General features: G+C 37.9%; 1 protein-coding gene across 8 annotated transcripts; it reads right to left on the reverse strand.

Moving 5' to 3' along the window:
* Nucleotides 1-1452: 1452 nt before the first annotated feature.
* Nucleotides 1453-18845, reverse strand: LOC137136672 (kinesin-like protein KIF2A). 8 transcript variants are annotated; one of them, XM_067522283.1, is made up of 22 exons: nt 18535-18845; nt 13778-13872; nt 12609-12731; nt 9519-9570; nt 9106-9222; nt 8808-8852; nt 7377-7477; nt 7126-7221; nt 6975-7029; nt 6693-6855; nt 6377-6467; nt 6131-6194; nt 5917-6008; nt 5692-5834; nt 5242-5446; nt 5003-5113; nt 4841-4908; nt 4348-4551; nt 3393-3540; nt 2712-2813; nt 2325-2460; nt 1453-2212 (listed from the first exon to the last, which is right to left on the reverse strand). In XM_067522283.1, the coding sequence occupies exons 1-22, from the start codon at nt 18593-18595 to the stop codon at nt 2127-2129; spliced, it is 2358 nt and encodes a 785-aa protein (XP_067378384.1). In that variant the 5' UTR covers nt 18596-18845; the 3' UTR covers nt 1453-2126. The 8 variants fall into 8 exon arrangements, with proteins under 8 accessions (XP_067378384.1, XP_067378387.1, XP_067378386.1 ...); XM_067522286.1 differs by having other exon boundaries at nt 4459-4551; nt 18535-18844; XM_067522285.1 differs by having other exon boundaries at nt 4426-4551; nt 18535-18844.
* Between the last annotated feature and the right edge of the window lie 496 nt (nt 18846-19341).

The following is a 19341-nucleotide window of genomic DNA, read 5'->3' on the forward strand; positions in this document are numbered from 1 at the left end:
TTTAGTAATATTTACCGTGTGGGTGTGCACACCCTCTTAAAATCATTGTTTTCCTGCTGTGTTTTGGCTGAATCCAATCCTTTTTTGTGTGTTAGACCCTGTGCTATTAATTGTTAAGTGTTGTGACCTCATGCAAGACGTCATCATTAGACTGAGGCAAAGCAACAAATCACCTGGCTTATATCAGTCCACAGGCTATTACTGCTGTATGGTGGTTACACTGTGTAACTACATGCATAGGTTGCACATTTTATTTTGAAAGTCTGTATCGGAATCGGTACTTTTGAAATTGTTGCTAAGTTACAATTTCGCCCAGTACTCCGTATGTGTATCTGCTGGTCTAACATGTTTTAATAAGTTTACATTACAGTGTTTGCCTTGATGCTACAGGAGGAATCAGCTGTCACAATGAATGTACAGGTGTGTGCTTTTGGCTGCACATACTGTGACCAGTCCACTGGTGTCAAAGGACATCCATACACCTTCAGCAATCCTACTTCTGAAATTGTACTATTATTGAGCTCAATTTGGGCGGTGGACTTGTATTGGAGTGCATTACATCGGTGGTTCTAATGTTTTGGCCCCCTTATTTTAAAAATGTCTTAGTGTCCCTGGGCAAGACACTGAACCCCTAACAGCCCCATCCCCCCTCCCCAGCGATGCAGTGCCGGTCCAAGCCCGGTAGAAATTGGGGAGGGTTGCGTCAGGAAGGGCATCCGGCGTAAAAACTGTGCCAAATCAACATGCGGACAATGATCCACTGCGGAATGAACTCATGGGATAAGCCGAAAGGATAGTAGTAGATTTTAAATAAGATGGTCAAAACATTAGAACCACCTCCAAGCACTCCAGTACAACTCCACCACCACCAATTCATGGCAGAACCACTGTATTAGATTGAATTAGGTTGTACAGGAGTATCTAATGAAGTTGCCAGTGAGTGTGTAATTAACATTAATTTAATTGTATATTGTCCACTGAGAATCTACATCTGTAGACTATACCTGTCAAATGTAGTGCAGAAAAAAATACATTTCCCTCTGAATTGTAGTGCAGTAAAAGTACAATATTAAAATATTCAGTAAAGTCCTTAAAAATAGTACTTTAGTACAGTATTTGAGTAAATCTTGGTTTCCTGCCACCTCTGAAAGTAAGATATCTTTGCATAAAATATTGTTTACAAAATTTGTGATGTGGTTCTTCTACATTTAGGTTTTACAGCTTAATCCCTTTCTACTCAAAGGTGGTACAAGATGGCTCTTATTGGAAGTCATTCAGTCCTTTTATTTGGATAATCGTCACAAAACTTAAATGAAACACATGAATCGAATTAATCCATCCAGCATTACATCTGGTGCAAACACTGAAAATGATCGGCCGTGGTCGTCACTATACATTTATTAATAGCAGTTTTTTCTAATTTCGTTTTTATAACAAAGTGTTAAACTGAGGTGAAAAAAAATGTTTTATATTAAGAATTAAGTCATCTGCCACATACAATGACATGGCGCAAACTACATGTAAAAACCTGTCAGAGACAGAGAAGAAGCACAACTGTAGTTGAAGGCTTCCTCCAAACTGGTAAAAACTCTGAGAAGAAAGGAAATATGAACAGACTGCTCATAAAGAGATTTGACTTTACAGTGCAAACTGAGGACCCAAAAGCAGAAAACTGAGGACAGTGACATGGATACAGTAAGCAATCACAGGGTGCACATGCAGACATGTCAGCTAGGGCGGAACTCAAATACTGGTTTTGTGTAGTAAACCTTAAAATGTGTGCAATAAAGATTTCTGCTTAAAACAAATATTTTGTTTTAAGTGCAAACAAGTATAAAAGAAAATAATTTAAGAATTACAGAAAGAGGAAAACTAAACAATCTCCTTGAAAAAAAAATACTAAAAAGGAAGGAAGCAAAACTATTTTCCTTCTCAAGTTTTCTAACAGGATCGAAGTGAGTGGACACCCAGTTTTGTTAAGAGAGGGATTACAACAAATGCAATTCCTTGAGTATGTTGTTACATCAGTCTTTTTTTGTGTTTTCACAGGTGCTAGTGACAGCCCAGGTTGTGCCAAACATCCAGTGGTTATGTGTCTGCATGTGCCACTTAAATCTTTTCAGTCTCTAAAGAGCACGTGGCCTCTTGGGATTGATCTGCTTACTGGCTTGCTCCTCCTCTTGGAGTGTAGAGCGGAATGACTTCACTTTATCTGGCAAGGAGAGGTTGGAGAGATGGAGACAGAAAAAGGGTTTTGGTGTTAGTTGAAGCAGAATGTATTTTCAGCAATGTCCCAAAATGTGTGTCCACAGCTTTAGTCATACCTCGGAGCTCAGTGAGGATTTCTATCTTCTGGTCTAGAATCTGCTCTAGTTGAGTTGCGTATGACTCCACATCATAATCCACCTCCTCTGTCATCTCCAGCAGCACTTTTTCATCTTCCAGCCACCGGATAGACTCCTGCCCACAGTGGAAACATACAAGTTAATCGTAGCCCAAGAAGAAAGAGTACTGGCAACACAGAAGAATTAGCTTTTAATTATAACAGCCTTCATGTATTTGTTAGAAGAATGACATTATATAAGGACAACATGGAGAACACAACACATTGTATCACCTTCATTCAAAAGTTTGGAAAAGTCCTAAAAACTAATGGCAGAAAAAAAATTACGAAGTGAAATTTATCCAAGTTTTCTTCATTATGTTCTGACCTGGAAAACAGCTCGGTGGTCCTCCAGGACCTGTTCCTCCATCTCTACTAACTGAGACACTGCCTCATGGAAGGTGAAGAGCTGGGGAGATACTTCCTCCTCCTGGCATACATATTTAAAAAGATAACATTACTTTACTAACAACAAAACCTAAAGCAGTGACAGAAGCCTTTCTTGATATCACAGATCAAAGCTGGCTTCCAGGAGATATCGCTGTTTAAATGTATGAAATTTAGATAAAAGCACACATTTATAACTTTCTTATAGCCAATGAGGCTCTTTAGCTTCTTGAAACATGCCTGTATTTTACAGGTTTTTACTTTACACTCATTTAATATCAGGCTTAAAAACAAACAAACAAAACTCCAATCCACTAAGTGTAAGTGCATGTGTACTTATAGCAGTTTGGAGAAAAGGGTGGGTTATGTTTTACATACATACATACCATATATTTTCTTTTGTTCAGTATGGACTGTACCAAATCATTTTGTAAATATTTTTCCCCTACAAAATGAAATGTAACACTATCTGCTACATTATGAGATCTTATATTATATGTTATTATAATATTATATTATTATTATATTATTATATATAAGAAGTTATCTACATATCCCACTCCATTACCAGAGTAAAATGTTTCTGTCCATTTCTCGAAAAGAAGTGACCCTGTGTACTTACATTCTGCTCACAGAGCAGTTTAAGGTCATCTCTCTGTGGTGAGATACTCAGCCACTCCTCGTCCAAAAAATCTAGTTGGTTGACAGCTTGGATGTTGGGTCGACCACCGTCCATGACTTGGTTGGGGTCCACAGTCAGTTCCTTCACCCTGCAGAGGGGAGACCTTGAGGTGGTCAGAACCAAATAATTCACAGGGCAGGCACTTTTTGAGCATGGCCGCAGTATAATTCAGGGTGTGGGCTTAACTGCGGGTCAAACAGTGATGGTGGCATCATGAAAACACCGACACCATTCATGAGCAAAGATGGTTCTTTCAGTGCCACAACCCTAATGTAATTATTGCATAAGCTTTATTCTCATATAGGCCAAGTTTAATTTTGTTACAGGGTGCCGTTTTTGATACATGCATTCAGAGCTTGTGTTTACTAAGGCCTCACAAAGCTGATAAGGTTTTTCCATGTTGCACCTGACCTGCAGGTACAGCGCTAATTAATTAGGACCACGAGAGGGATTGCCTGCTGAGAGTTGGCTCAAATAATAGGTTAACACGGATGCTCATGCTGAACAGCTTTGTCGACTGTGCTCTGTTGCTTTTAAGGCACCAAACCTTGTTAAGTCAAGTTGTGAAAGGCCATGTATTTGTTCTGACTAATTACATCAAGCATACACAGTTGTCCCAGGCCCTACCAATGATTGCATCACACAGAACAAAAACAGACACACCCACATGAACAAAATGAAATGTTCCTCAGGAATCGGTGTGGCAAAAAAAATCTAATAAAACAAACAAAACACAAAAAGAAGATAATGTCCAAGATAAAAGTGCACAAATCAAACAGGGCGGGAGAATGAAAAGTGTCACATCATGCAGATGAAGGAGAGGAAGGATAAGAAATGAAATGAGCGCAAGCCGTAAAAATGAGCTCATGGATCGGCATCATAATGTAATATATACCTGCAGGGACCAAATGCATTGTTTGTGTGTGCATGCATTGCTGTGCTATGCCGTGCTGTGCTTAAGGGAGTGCTTGACCTGCTGGGAGAGGTAGCAGCAAAGTCATCATACTCAAAAGTATTGGTGGGTGAGTGGTCAGAGCGACTCCCCTGACTGCCCTGGGAGAAGGGGATGTCTGACGGACTAATCCCAAACTCCTTCACTCTACACAGCGGCACCAGCGCACAGAGGAGCAGAGGGCAGGAGAGAAAAGGGAAACAAAGCAGGAAAAGGAAGTGAGAGGGGATACAACAGAGTTAAACAGAGCTACTGACATTAGGTAGTGACATTTTTCAGTGGTACAGCTAATTTCAACTTATACAAATGTCACTGGCATTACTACTGAATTAAAGGAGCTATAGTTTCATAACTTAAAATAATAACTTTAAATAACTGGTTGGATTCAGCATTGATCAGATAAGATCCAAATCACTATAGGACAACATATTCCCACCTGTTGGCATAGCGTAGTGTGTTCAGTGTGTTCTCGCAAGATGTCATTCCAGGAGAAATTGTTGCAATCTGTTTGAACCAACAGAAGACCATTCAGATTCATATAAGCTATGGAAGAGATATGACAGCATGGAGATTGATTATTTGTAAAGAATGTACTGACCATGCATGTGCGTGAATTTTCCCCAATGAAGGAGTCTCTTAGGACCTGGGTGAGCTTACTGGCTCTGAATGGAGTGTGGGGCTTGTTACGCCCAAGAGCCCTGATACATTCCTGAAACAACAAGAAATGGAGATGCATGTTACTACTGTTCCTCAATAGAACACATTATGTGGGGAAAAATTTAAAAAAGTAATGTCACCAAACATTAATACTGGTACTTTTCTTCCATCTCAACAAACCTTCAGGGCCAGAAGGCTTTTATTGATCTCAGCTCCCTCCAGACGTGTCTGGCGGTCAGCACTTGAGGTATCAGCCCCCCTTTCATTGCCCGCAAGGTCGATAAGGGAGAACTTGCCATGCATCTTCCCTTTCCTCCGAAGGATGATCTGAAAGACTGCATGGCTTCGAGAAGAGTGAGCATTGGCTGATGTCTGCCCAGATGTTCTGGGAGTGAGAAGACAAAGAGATGCAGACGAACAAAGTGTGAACAAAAACAAAGGAAAAGACACAAAATGTGAGTCAATTTCCATTTTTTGTCATGAACAATGAACATATTCTACTATAACTTTTGTCATGGTGGACAAAAAGAAGAGAGTTTTTTTTATGATGGGACCATAATAATATATACTGAATAAATAAAAGACATTCAGTCTCTGGAGCTACCAATAGCAGAGATTCAGCTGTCACACCTGCAGCTGTTGCCAACTTCTATGAGTTTCAGAACATCCTCTGTGCACTTGACTTCTTTCTCCTGAAGACCAACAACTTGCACTTGTTGTTTCCCGTCCTCAAGCACCCTCAGCTTAGCTTTACGATTCAGCAGGTCAAATACCTAACAACATATACATTGTCAGCATCGTTTTAACTGCTTTAAAAAGAACCTAAAAAATAACAAATAGTTACATAGCACTTGCCTTTCCACTGTAGATTTCAAAAAAGGTTGCATACACTTGCAGGTCTAACTTCTTGTAGTTGGGTTTCTTCAACATGAGAAATACATCCCGAGCTGCAAGAAAAGATCTAAAACTGTCAGCATAGCAAGTTAAAAGACAGTAACTACACAAATTATATTTGAAACCCTTTTCCTCACCAGAACAAAATAACAGAAAACATAGACAGTTGAATTACCAGCTAATGCATAAATTCCTTTTGAGCAGTCTTGGTTCTTCCCAGAGAAATCTCCCCCCATTGTCTAAAAAAAAAAAACATAGGCAATTGAGTATTCAAAAAATGTAAATATTTAAAAATTTGAAATACTTGTAAAAATGTGCAGACAAATTAAGTACAGCAAATTCTCAACAGGAACAACGTGCATGCATCACTTATGAATCATGAGCTTGTGACTTTTCGAAGCAGTCAGTGTATATGACTTACATGTGTTTTTCCACTGCCTGTCTGCCCATAGGCAAAGCATGTGGCCATACCCCTCTCAAATATGGTCTCCACTAGAGGTCTAGCAGTGAACCTGCAGGATTAGGGAGAAAAAAAGCATCATTTATTTACTACTCTGTCTGTAAAAGTATATTGTGTTAAAAAAAAACACAAAAAACATCCAACCATTGTGTGCACAAAAAACAAATTAGTCAATAATTTAGTACAGTGCAATATTTTCATCAAACTGACTAGTCATGTGTAACCTAAGAAACAGACAGCTCCAATAGCCTGATTAGTTTTTTGACTTGTTACAAACCTGTAAACCATCTCGTTGGCGGTGCTGTCATCAAAAGCATAGTCGAAGCGGAAGGTCTGGTTTTCCAGGTAGCGGGTCAGGTCCACTTTTTGTTTAGGTTCATGAACCATCACCACATCCTTACTGGGGATGGTGATTACATCTAAATCCTTCATAGTCAACTCTGGAATATATCATAAGCAAGACTTTCAATTGCTCTAACACTTTGGAGAAACACATTTTAAATACGTAAATTTAATGACTCTTATCAAGACCAATATTGTTACTAACGCAGGACCCCACCTTTTTTGTTGAGTGGACGTTTCCTCACACAAACACATATTCTGTGCTCTTCAATCTGGACATTCCAACAGTGAAGGACATTTCATTATTTTTTGCTGAGAGCCAACATCTAACAATAATGAGAGAAGAAGAAACCAGAGTCTCTCCTCACCAGATCTGCTGTGGTCAGGGGCCGGTAGTCTAGACTTGCTCTGAAATCTCGGATCATGTACAAGATTTCATAGTTAGGGATGGTGGTATCCACCTCCTGAAAGAGAACAAAGAAACAGTGACAGCATGGGATGTCAGGTTAATATACAATGAAATTGTTCTCATGTCTTTCAATTTTCTAGCTCAATGTCAGGAACATCAGGACTCAATAAATATCTTTTCAATTAGGAAATCTGAGTAACACTGATGTACCTGAGCTCTCTTCTCCCTGAGCTCCTGTTGCTGAAGCCGACGCCTCTCTCTCTTCTCCTGCAGTTTCTCCACTTCCTTCACACAGTTTGACTTCCTCCTTGCTGTCATCATAAGAGAAACAGTAACTATACTACCTTTGTCAGAATATGCCTTCTTCCATACCTCTTCCCATCAGTTTCCTCTACATTCTGAGTCTTTTCCTTCAGATTTAGCTGTATTCTTTTTTTTTTTAAACGAGTCTTTCCTTTATCTTGTTCTTCGTTCACACAGATGGAGACCTTGGGTTATATTCAAAAGCAGAACAGTGATAATGCTCAAGCACAGGCCAGGATGCAGTGTCTGGCACATAGTGCCTCCAGTATAACACTGGCTCCTTTCTCTACATAACCAACAAAAGGCCTTTATAGATCATTTAAAACTTGCTCCCCTAATTTCCTCCATCTATCTGCATCCTGAAACAGAACTGTGGGAGAAACTACTAAAATGCATCACTAAGAATTTATAGTATGCACTTTTTATTACTGCAATCACAATGAAAGTACGACAAATTTCAAATTTGCCACGATTCAATACATTATTTCAACCAACCAGAAGTTTATTCCAAATTTTCCACCACACCAAACCCATTTATTAGTCTTATTCCAGGTGAATCAAAAAGGATTAGTAACTGTACAAAGAGAACATTCACTAGCAAATGTGAGTAAAAGCCACTTCTGATTCTTTGCAGTTCATAAAACCAGTGTTATCTGATCTAGCACAGGCTGGCTGCAATGACCCCGGCTTCCCATCAGAAAGCCTAGCCGAAGCTTTATAGTACAATCCTGGCCTCCTACTAGCTTCTGTCTCCCAGACACCCAGAGTATCAAAGCAGGGGGATTAAAACACTGCTCTAATCTGAGAGAAGATGAGCTTGGTCAGCACCGGGAAAAGGTAGTAGAAGAATGATGCAGCAACATCACTACTTTTGCATTTCTCTGTCTCACAGGCAGAGAGTGAGGGAGCTGAGGGGTAAAGAAGACAGAAGGAAGGATTTCCGTCACTCTCTTCTTAGCTCATTAAGTAACACAGAGCGTTTAGAAGGAATAGAGGCTAAAGAATAAGATTATTGTTGCTGCCTGAGCCTTGAGGAGTGGCGCACAGGGTTTTCCACATATGCTCGGTGTGGCTCAGTAGAAACAAGACAGGGAAAAGACAGTCAAACAGCAGAACAGACTTTTTTTTTCATTCCTGTTTAATGCCCAGAAAGCCTGTCTGCTGGATGGATTGCATGTGTGCTACTTCAACACCACACCACAGCTCTGAATAGTTTTGGCAGACAATGGGGGTGTACAATCTTCTTGCAAGACTAGAGGACACTCAGCTTCTATCAGGAGCTCTATTAGAATCAGCTTTAAGCACTGAGGGCAGGGGAAGCATGCAGGCAATACATACAAAGCTGTCCAAGCTCCTTTCTTGATATGGGGTGATGTGAGGATTCTGTGATAAATATGTGGTCAAAAAAAACATGAGAAGCTATATATATATAGTTGCGCTCATAGGTCCTACATTGATTAATCAAAAATGCTGTACATGTTAAAATGTGATTGAATTTGTTAATATTCATTTGACAACACATTAAACTAAAAAAAACAAAAAAAAAAATAAACTGATCTCAGTTATTTTTAGCCTAAAAATACTACAGAACAAAAAGGTCAAGTTTGTTAAAAATGAATTGTTTCAATCATGCTACCATTCTGAAGTTGCTGTTGTGTCTGGGCTTGAGTGGGCTGTGCAGGCAGCTGGGATGGAGGTGGCGGTGCTGGCTCTGGTTGCGGAGGCTGTAGGGGTCTGGCTCGGGTTGGAATCACTAAAAAACAAAATCTTTAGTCAAAAGAGAACTTTTGACTTATATGCTGCTAACACAGCACTTCTGTATTCAACTTAGGCCAGCTTATCATAACTGATCAAGTAACAGGTTAGTATTGTGTGAAACACAGTAACATACTGCAGAAGGCCTCAACAATCTGGAAGCATTTGTGAGTTATATATTTTGCATATGCTCCTCATTCCTTTTATATAATTTACAAATTAACTTCAAAGATTTCAGAGTAATATATTATGAATATTATTCATCTGTTTCCAGAGAATCTGCATGAAACAAACCTCTATTGTCCTTGGATGGAGTTTCATTCTTGGGTGCAATCGTTCGACGGTTCTGCAAGAAAAAAACAAAAGCTACAGTTGGTGTAATTGATCTAATGATTATGATCAACCTTAAAGTGTCTACAATCCCCAATTTTAGGTGAATCTCTGTATCATTTGATATTGTCTTAATGCTGACCACAAACTTCTTATGATGACTTTAAAACCCTCAAAAGATAATGTTTTCTCCATAAATCATGTTTCTAACCCCCATACTGACACTAAAACTAGAATTGAATTGCCTCTACTCACAGGTAATGTCTGTAAGTCCGAAAAGTGGATTAGCTCATTTGTCTGTTCTGTAGACCTCCATTGTTGTTCATACAACAACTAAAATCCATTGGCCAGATATACAACTTTACTGACATGTCTCTTAATTTCAAAATGCTTGGAAGAAAAAAACAAAAACCTTAATTCCACTGGAGATCTAAAACAATTATAGTTATTTTAGTTTTAGTTTAGTTTCTTTGCAAATAAAACAGCATTAAAGTAGAAAAAAGTACAAACACACATAGGAAATAAGAATGAAGAGGTCAAGAAACTGCAAGCTTATACCATGAACCTCCCCAAACTTGTTCACAAAATTAAATCAAAGAAAACAGATTATATTAGTTTGGAGATTAGAGGGGTATGTGCTTGCCCAAACAACATAATCAATTAAGGATAAATCATAAATCCAATCAAAAAACATAAAAACGTAATGGACAAGCCATACTGATCAAAAAATGTAGGTGGCAGATGATTCCCGATGATTTAACAGTTTTATTATAAACAGTTAATTTCTTTTCCAACTTAACATCTCATCAACTAGTATTCCTATGAAAGAAGAGAGAAACTTGATTTATCTGCACTCCATCCACGAATAGCCTTGCATGATTCCTAAGATATTCCTTCCTATACCTGTAAATACAGTATTTTAAAATTTTACTTTTTTTGTTTAATGAAAGCTTGTTAAATTTAAACACCTTAAATTTCTTTCCATTGCCTCCGTTCCTTCAAAATCAAAGTGTGTGTGTGTGTGTGTGTGTGTGTGTGTGTGTGTGTGTGTATATATATATATATAATATATATATATATATATATATATATATATATATATATATATATATATATATATATATATATATATATATATATATATATATATATATATATATATATATATATATATATATATATATATATATATATATATATATATATATATATATATATATATATATATATATATATTTTAAAAAAAAACCCAATTAAAAAAATTTTAGGACGATGTGCAAAACAAATAAAAACAGAATTCAACGATTGCAAATCTCACCAATCCATATTTTATTCACATTAGAACTTAAACAACATACAGGATGTTGAAACTGAGATATTTTAACATTTCATGGAAATCTTAGCTCATTTTGAATTTCATGGCAGCAACACATCTAAAAAATTTGCCACAGGGGCAATAAAAGGTAAAAAAGTAATTGCTGCAAATCATAGAAAAATGGGGGAGCATTTGACAACTAATTAGGTTAACTGGCAACAGGTCAGTAACATGACTGAGTATAAAAGAGCATTTCAGAGAGGAATGTAAATATGGGACGAGGTTCACCAATCTGTGACAAACTTCATCTAAAAAATGTGGAACAATTTCGGAAAAATATTCCTCAATGTAAAATTGCAAAGACTTTGAAGATCCCACTATCTAACAGATTCAGAGAATCAGGAGGAATCTCTGTGCGCAAGGGACAAGGCCAAAGGTCAAAACTGGATGCATGTGATCTTCAGGCCATCAGGTGGCACTGCATGAAAAACAGGCCTGATTCTCTATTGGACATCACTTCATGGGCTCAGGAACACTTCCAGAAATCCCTGTCTGCGAACACAGTTCTGAGGCAATATGGAAAACTGTTCTGTGGTCAGATCAATCAAAAATTTAAATTGTTTTTGGAAACCATGGACACTGTGTCCTGCAGATTAAAGAGGACAGGGACCATCCAGCTTTTTATCAGCGGACAGTTCAAAGGTCTGCATCTCTGATGGTATGGGGGTGCATTAGTGCCTGTAGCGTGGGCAGCTTACACATGTGGAAAGGCACAATCAATGCTAAAAAGTACATAGAGGTTTTACAGCAACATATTCTCCCATCCAGACTACATCTCTTTCAGGGAAAGCCTTGCATATTTCAGCAAGACGATGCTAAACCACATACTGCATTCATCACAACAGGATGGCTTCACAGCAGAGGAATTATTGCACTCCAGTCTGCAGTTTCAGATGTGTTAAACCATTAAATTCAAAATAAGCAAATATTTTCCATGAAATGGAAAGTTTAGTTTAGTTTCAACATTTGATATGTTGTTTATGTTCTATTTTGAATAAAATATGGGTTGATGAGATTCGCAAATCATTGCATTGTTTTTATTTTGTTTAACACACAATTTTAACTCGATAACTAAAACATACTTGATAACTAAACTAAAACAATAGAATTATTACCTTTTTGACACTTTTAACCTCAAATCTTCAATATATTAAAACAATGAGAGTAGGCTTGGTTTAAACGACATAAGCTGTAACTTGCTGTATTTTTTATTTTTGTGCTAATAATTTTTTTTTACAGGTTGCATACTGTACCTACTTTATCGGAGATACCAAATAAAAAAGTACTTCAATTGTCAAGTTGTTACAGGCCAGGCTTACATAACCCTAATCCATTCTAGTCAAATAAATGGTAAATTATGCATGTAAAATAACATATTTAAGCAACATTATCTAATCATGTGAAAATTAATAAGAAAACACTAAGAGTTTAATTTACAACAGTAATATTTAGCAAAATAATTCCACCATTTATGTGACAATTTGGAACAGCCAAAATCTACTGTGAGCCACACAAAGTGTACGCAACCAGTTAGCTGGTTATATTTAAGTTCCAGTAGACTGCAGCCATGTAACTACCTGAGCAAGTGGCATAGATGCATACAATATGAATAGAGTTTAAGATGGTAGGAGAAAACTGACTGTATTTGTGGCCAGTTAATGTAGGACAATTGTACTTACCTTGGCAATTTTGTTGACCTTCACACATGTTGGTGTGGGTGGGGGTGGAGTCTCTGGACTAGGGACAATCTCCTCATCTGGAGCAACATCAGGATTAAGTCCAAATATACTCTCCAAGTCAATCTGAACAGAAATAGAGGACTATTTGTACCAAATACACTACATGTATGGTAATACACATACAGCTTTAGGGGCATGCTGTGTCTGTATATTTACTATATGAGTTCAGGGTCAGCGTCTGCATGTTGATTTGGCACAGTTTTCAGTGCCCTTCCTTCCTGACGCAACCATCCCCAATTTCTACCGGGCAAGTCATCAGCTGGGGTTGGGAATGGGAATGGACTGTTAGGTCGAAGACACTTCGACACATAGCCTTGACCATGGATCAAACCACTGACCCTGTGGTCCGTGGACAACTGCCTTACCAACTGAGCTACAGCCGCCCTTCAGTGATCCTCCCAAATATGTTGCTCACATTAGTAGCATTTTTAACTTTCTACACAACTTTGTTTATCTTGACTGAATACTTTAAGTAGACAAGTATTGTGTTTGTCATCTAACTGTGAAAGCATATTTCACAACACTGAATCTTTGTGTGAAATAATATGTCTTAAGTCTGACTGGTCTAACAGATTTTTCCATGTTAAATATGTTTTTAAAAATTGTAAATACCAGAAGATTAAGTATTGCCAGCTGCTGCAAGCATGAGAAAACCAAGAATATTTAGCTGCTACATTTAGGACTGGACAAGGTATTTGATACCAGAGAGACAACTTTGGACCATGGGACGATGTTGAGTTTATTAAATACTGACCTCATGGTCCTATTTAATTGAATAATAAAATACTTAAATAATTAATTAAGTATTGTTTCTCAAGTATATAATTAATTGGTAGTAGTTTAAACATTAATACATAGTATAATAGAAACAGAACACAATGACGCTACATTGCTGAGTAGTGTGATACTCTATTACAGTACACTGTATGGGAGATATGGCCAGAGTTATAGTAAGTACACAGATGGTTATGTCTGGTGGAACCACCGTGCATACAGGAGGATTGTGTAATTACTACCCAAATGCCTCTGAATGTATTATTCATTGCTAAATAAGGCCACACTACTGCTGTCACTACTGGAGCTTTGAGTAATAATAAATGGTATTTTGCCTCTTTTCCTTTTGTGTCTCCATTTTCTATCCACTCCACTGTGACGCTCTCGTTGTCTTCATTTAGTGAGGTCACCATTGCCTGGTGTATACGTCCTGTCAAAGTAATAATAAAAAAGGGAGTAGAGGTAAATTCAAGTCATCAGACGGTCAAAATAATACTAAAAAGTAAAGGCAGTGCTTACTTGATTCCCTGTTTTCAAAGATAATAACAAATCTTTAAAATAGCTGCAGAAGCTGTGCAAGTCATCAGGTTTTGAAAACCAATTTGAAAAAATGGTAGCAATGATGATAATAACATTTAATAACATAATACCAAGCATTTCCTTTCTTTGGTTTTACTATTAAAATAGATATTACACTACATACATAAACTGGATTTCACTACTGAATGACTGGTATATTAGCAGGGTGAATTACCACCTGCTTACTGAATTAGTCCTATATACAGGTGTGGTAAAATACAGCCTTTTTGAAAATGCTACAAGGTGGAATAACCTGAAAAACTGTCATGTTTTAAATCCTCCACTGAACACTGCATTCAAATTTCAGTTTTCCATTATATGTCTGTATTGTTATTGTCTGGCAATGACTCTATATTATTGTCTGTTACTTTACAGATTAATTATTGTGTCATCAAAAGGGTCTTATATTACCATATTACAAATTAATAATAATGCACCCTGTAGTAAAACAATTTGTACATTACATCATGCATTATGTACATTAACAATTTGGTCTTTGTCATAAATTATAGTTTAGTTTAAATCAGTTTGGGAAAGTGTATATATTAATATTGTGAATGTGATTTTGGCCATATGACTCAGCCTTAACTTGTCAATGAAAAGAGCTAAAAACAGCTCAGCACACAGGTGTAATGTCTGTTGCTGTCACCCTACTAAACCAAATAGTGTCTGTGCTCACATTTACTGTAACTAACAAAGATTTTTGCATTTTCATTATTTTTATTTTTCTTAAACACCATGAGGAAATTGGTTCCTTATAGTCTCATGTGAAAGCATGGCTACAGGGGGAGGCAAATCTGACCATGGAGGGTTGCTAATGACCTGTTCCAAAGAATCACTGATAACAGAAACAAGCACAGCTGCTGCTGCCAGCATCTATGCCTTTCTCCAGCGTAATAATACCAGCTGTAGAGTCTCAGCTCAACCCGCCCATTTTTGTCTATTTGAATCTATGTTGTAAATTTCCAGTACATCCAGGAAAACACTATGTTCCTGTATCCATTATTCAGTGACACACAGGGTGCTAGTGAGCAACGATGCTTTTAGTGTTCCTAGCTGCTAAGCATTTGACTACATTTTATGATGGTTTTACATCAGTAAAATGCAGAAATAGCAAAACTGGTAGTAGAGAAAAAAAAAAAGAGGGAGACACACACACACACACAGCTCATTTTGCATCAACTCCATTCAAACTGATGGGAGACGTTAAAAAGGCATTAGGCCAACACAAGCTGCCAAAGCAGCTTCAATGGACCTTGGCAATAACTCCCCAAGTTAACTGAAATCTTTTATATAGTCAGGTGTTTAACTATATAAAGGTCTGGTTGCTGTAAAACCTTGGTCATGTGATTCACATAATTTTTAAACATAGAAAGATTGTGTCACCCTCCTTGTGGTCTGCACGAAGGCATCTTGGTTTGCTATGTTGATTTGCTTATTTATTCGAGTTTTCCTTTAGTTCGTCACCTTTCTGACTGTGCATCCAAGTCCTTTTACATTGTTATTTGGAAACCGTCTTTTGGAAAAGCAGCTAGAAACAAATATCAGTCCAATTAACCCAATCTTGGTCTGTGACAAAGTAGGATAAAGGAAAAACCTTGGCAACAAGAAAGGCAGCATGTGGTACTTGGAGTCATCCCTCTGCTGAGAGCACACTATGCTGTAGTGGTGGCTGCAGCACTCAAGAGGATTTACAGAGACAACAGAGGGTCAAGTCAGGCTCTCTAAATCCCTGCTAACAGTTATTTGTTAATAATAAAAAAAGAAGAAATGAAGGAAAGTAAACATGTCTGACTGCTTAGTTACTATGAGTTAAATTTGGGACCTGTTGAGCAAATGTAAAGCACTTTCATATCTGCAATATATACATTTTAGTTCCTCCCACTCTAATGGAAATAACAGAACAGACAGTAATCAACTTACAACCATAATCAAGCTTGACATAAATAAATATTATTCGGGATAGGTTTCTTAACAACTATGCTGACTAAGCAAAATGCTTCTTGTTGTATCAACCACCACACTTTAATGAAATTTCTCATAAACAGACTGTAAACTTTTAACATTACCAATAGTACAAAATGTATAATAACAATAGAGCACACAGTCACACCAAATTCAGCAAAGGACATGCAGGGGACACATCTAAACTACAAAATTTACAAATGTGTACAAAGGATAATTTTAGGATAGTCCAAATCCAAAGGAGGTTAGTCAAAATCCAAAGGTGTTTATCAAATGCATTTACCTTTCTCTCTGAGTAACATTTCATCATTAATCATTTAAGCATAAGTAAAGAGTCTTCAAATAGGTTCAATAACACAGCAGATGTCCAGTGACATTGACAATGCATACATATGTGTTCCACAGACACTGTTGTGTAGCTGTAAACTTTGAGCATCTTGATGAAGGAAACATTTAACTTCCCTCCAGATTTCAGTAAGGAGGATGTGCTGTCTACCTCTTCTTCACATATACACTGTATGCTTATGGCTATATTATATTTTAAGTCAAATGCTGGTTTGTTCTATAGTAAATGATAATTTCTGCACTGTCCACCATGTCCTAGTTTAAGACTAATATCTGGACGGGTGGGTATGTTGACACCTCCCGATAGTCCAAGGGGCTTAGGTGGGGGGGGGGTTGTGCTCCAAGCTCTGCTAAGCCTGCCTGCAGAAACAAAGCCTTAAACATCAGTTTCACAACAAAACTAAAGACACCTATTTATGAAACTGTCAATGTGTCACAATTTCAGAAAATACAGACCGCAGTAACTAATCTGGTAGGTGGCCTTTGTTTCTCAACTGCTTTAACAACATAAATTATATATCCATATAAAATAATGCCAGATAATAAATTGCCCTAATCCTAAACTTAGACAAAACAGGAACCATACTTGTGTGTAGAGAACACACTGGCAGTTATGGTGCTGCCTATTAACTAAGCACAATTAGTCTCTATGAGAAAGGACTGAATGTAAAAGGATAAAATGCAAAGAGTCATAGCAAAACCATGGGAGCTGGCTGCAACAGATGGGGTGGTGGCTAATAGCCTGAATCTGGCTTGAATTTGAACCAGCTCTGTCGCCAACCCCCAGAGAGGGCAATCCCTGCTCTAGATGCATCACCATCCAGCAGGGAAATGGGCAGAAAAGAGTGCTTCACTGTCTGGGCCTGTTTTTTTTTTTTTTCCACACTCTCCCTTGATTTCAGCGTACAGATGAAAGTATAATCGAATGTCTAGGTGAGGATGGAGTTAAGGACATCATCAACAACTGGTACAGTCAATAAAGACACACCTGTGCCTCTAGCTCTGAAAGTTTTTTTGTTCCAAAGAGTATTTGTTGTGTAAAGGGCATATTGCAAAGTACTATTACTGGGCGTAGCCTAATGCTACAGGCACTAACGCTAATGACACAAAACTTTCAGTCATGTTTAGTTGCCTGTCCCTTAAGCAATTCTCTCCCACTACAGGTCAGGCAGAATAAAGCTAATATTCACATAGAGAAGAATCACACAAAAAGCTGCCTCTCCCTTTCTTGGTCTACTTCTTTGTTAACCCTTTAAGAAGCTGGGTGTATTCTTCATGGCCGTTAAGATAACATTAGGTGCTTAATACAGTTCTCATGTCATAGGGCTTTCATACACTGCAGTTTGTGTTTTTTTTCAATATTTTCTCATCGGATTAAATGATCTAAAATAAAAACACTTTGTCACAGAGTGATCTAATTAGCTAAGAACATTTAAAAAAAAACACTATCATCCACAAAATCCATCTCGGTGGTCACCAAGACTTTGGCATAGGTCTGTCTTTGGCGCTATCGCTAACTAAAATTAACAGATGGCCCGTCAAATGTTAAAAATTATTCTCCTAACTTGATTTTGTACACAAAAGGCTAGAGGGTTTCCATAACAACTAAAGCTAATCCAGTTAGCTCCTCAAACATTTGGCGTAACTAAATGAATTACAGAAACTACATGGATCGTGCTTAGGTTTCACCCCAGCATTAGCCTTACATTGCTGAAATGTGACAATGCCGGCAACATTAGCTGGTGTTAGCCGTTCAGCTAGCGCTTGGCTGCTCACGAGCGAATGTTGCCCTCTGTCAAATTACCATTAACTTAAGCTAGCTTGATTTGCAATTCAGCTAGCTCGGCGTTTGTCACTCCTCTCATATAACTAGGCAGCATTGGCACTAGTATTTTTGCTTAATTTAAATCCAAACGGACGACTATTAGTGTTATGCTAATAATATGTATGAACCGCAAACTGCATTCTGAATTGTCATTGTTAGCTAGCAAACATTGCTAAAGGGTTCATTCAAAGGGCTTTGGCCAAGTTTAAGCATTCTGCTCTAAAAGCTAATGTTAACGATTTCGTGCAGCTAACGCGAGCCGTATGCTCAGCAACCGGGAACAACGGTTGCTATATTACACAGCACCGCAGCAACAAAGATCTCAGTACAACACAACTTGGTCAGTGCAACGGAAAAAAATGACATGGTGAAACTTACCATCACTGCGCTTTATCTCTACATAAGTACCGACGACAATCTTCCCAAAAACCGACGCCATTCTACATTACTTAAATGATTAACAGAAACAGGGCTATATACTTATTATAAGGCGGATGTATGCAGCTTTTTTGTGTTAGGCTAGCAGTCTTTGGTTGGGGAGGAAGATTCAAACAACAGAAATGAGCTAACATTACATAGATGCCTAGAACAGCCGAGTGTTTCCGGTGCGGTATATTTCAAAATAAAAACGATGGTTACGTATTGTAACCTTAGCATCTATGACTATGTTGCGCAGCCCTCTGGATGAGCATAACGATCCCTGTAAGCGTTGCGCCTACTGAAGCAGCATAGTCCACGCCCACCGGTGAGTGGGCAGAGGACGCGATGAGTCCACCGAGAGATAGAGAGATAAGATAAACTAGTCATCACCGGAGACATAATATCCGGAAACCTCTATGGTCGTGCCCGAGATACATTTTGTAAGGAGGTAGTTTGTAAGAAGTTTCTTAAAGTGTATTTAGAGCTAAACCAAATCCAATGAGAACGGGATGATTTAATAGGGAGCTAACGCCAGTGTTTCCATGAACACGACTCAAAAATTCTTGTACAGTCTATAGTCTGCTGTCTATAGACCTGTATTATAGCCTATGCCAATGACCTACACATCCACTGTAAGTTACAGTTAACATTATCCCATTAAAGTAAATCACCAAAATGCATTTGGCAAAACAAAAATTTTATGGAGGACACCGAGAGCAAAGAAGAAACTATACTAAGTATTTCACAATTTTCATTGCCTGTCAA

The sequence above is a fragment of the Channa argus genome, chromosome 11 (assembly GCF_033026475.1).
Source record: "Channa argus isolate prfri chromosome 11, Channa argus male v1.0, whole genome shotgun sequence".
In the NCBI taxonomy this organism is placed as follows: domain Eukaryota; kingdom Metazoa; phylum Chordata; class Actinopteri; order Anabantiformes; family Channidae; genus Channa; species Channa argus.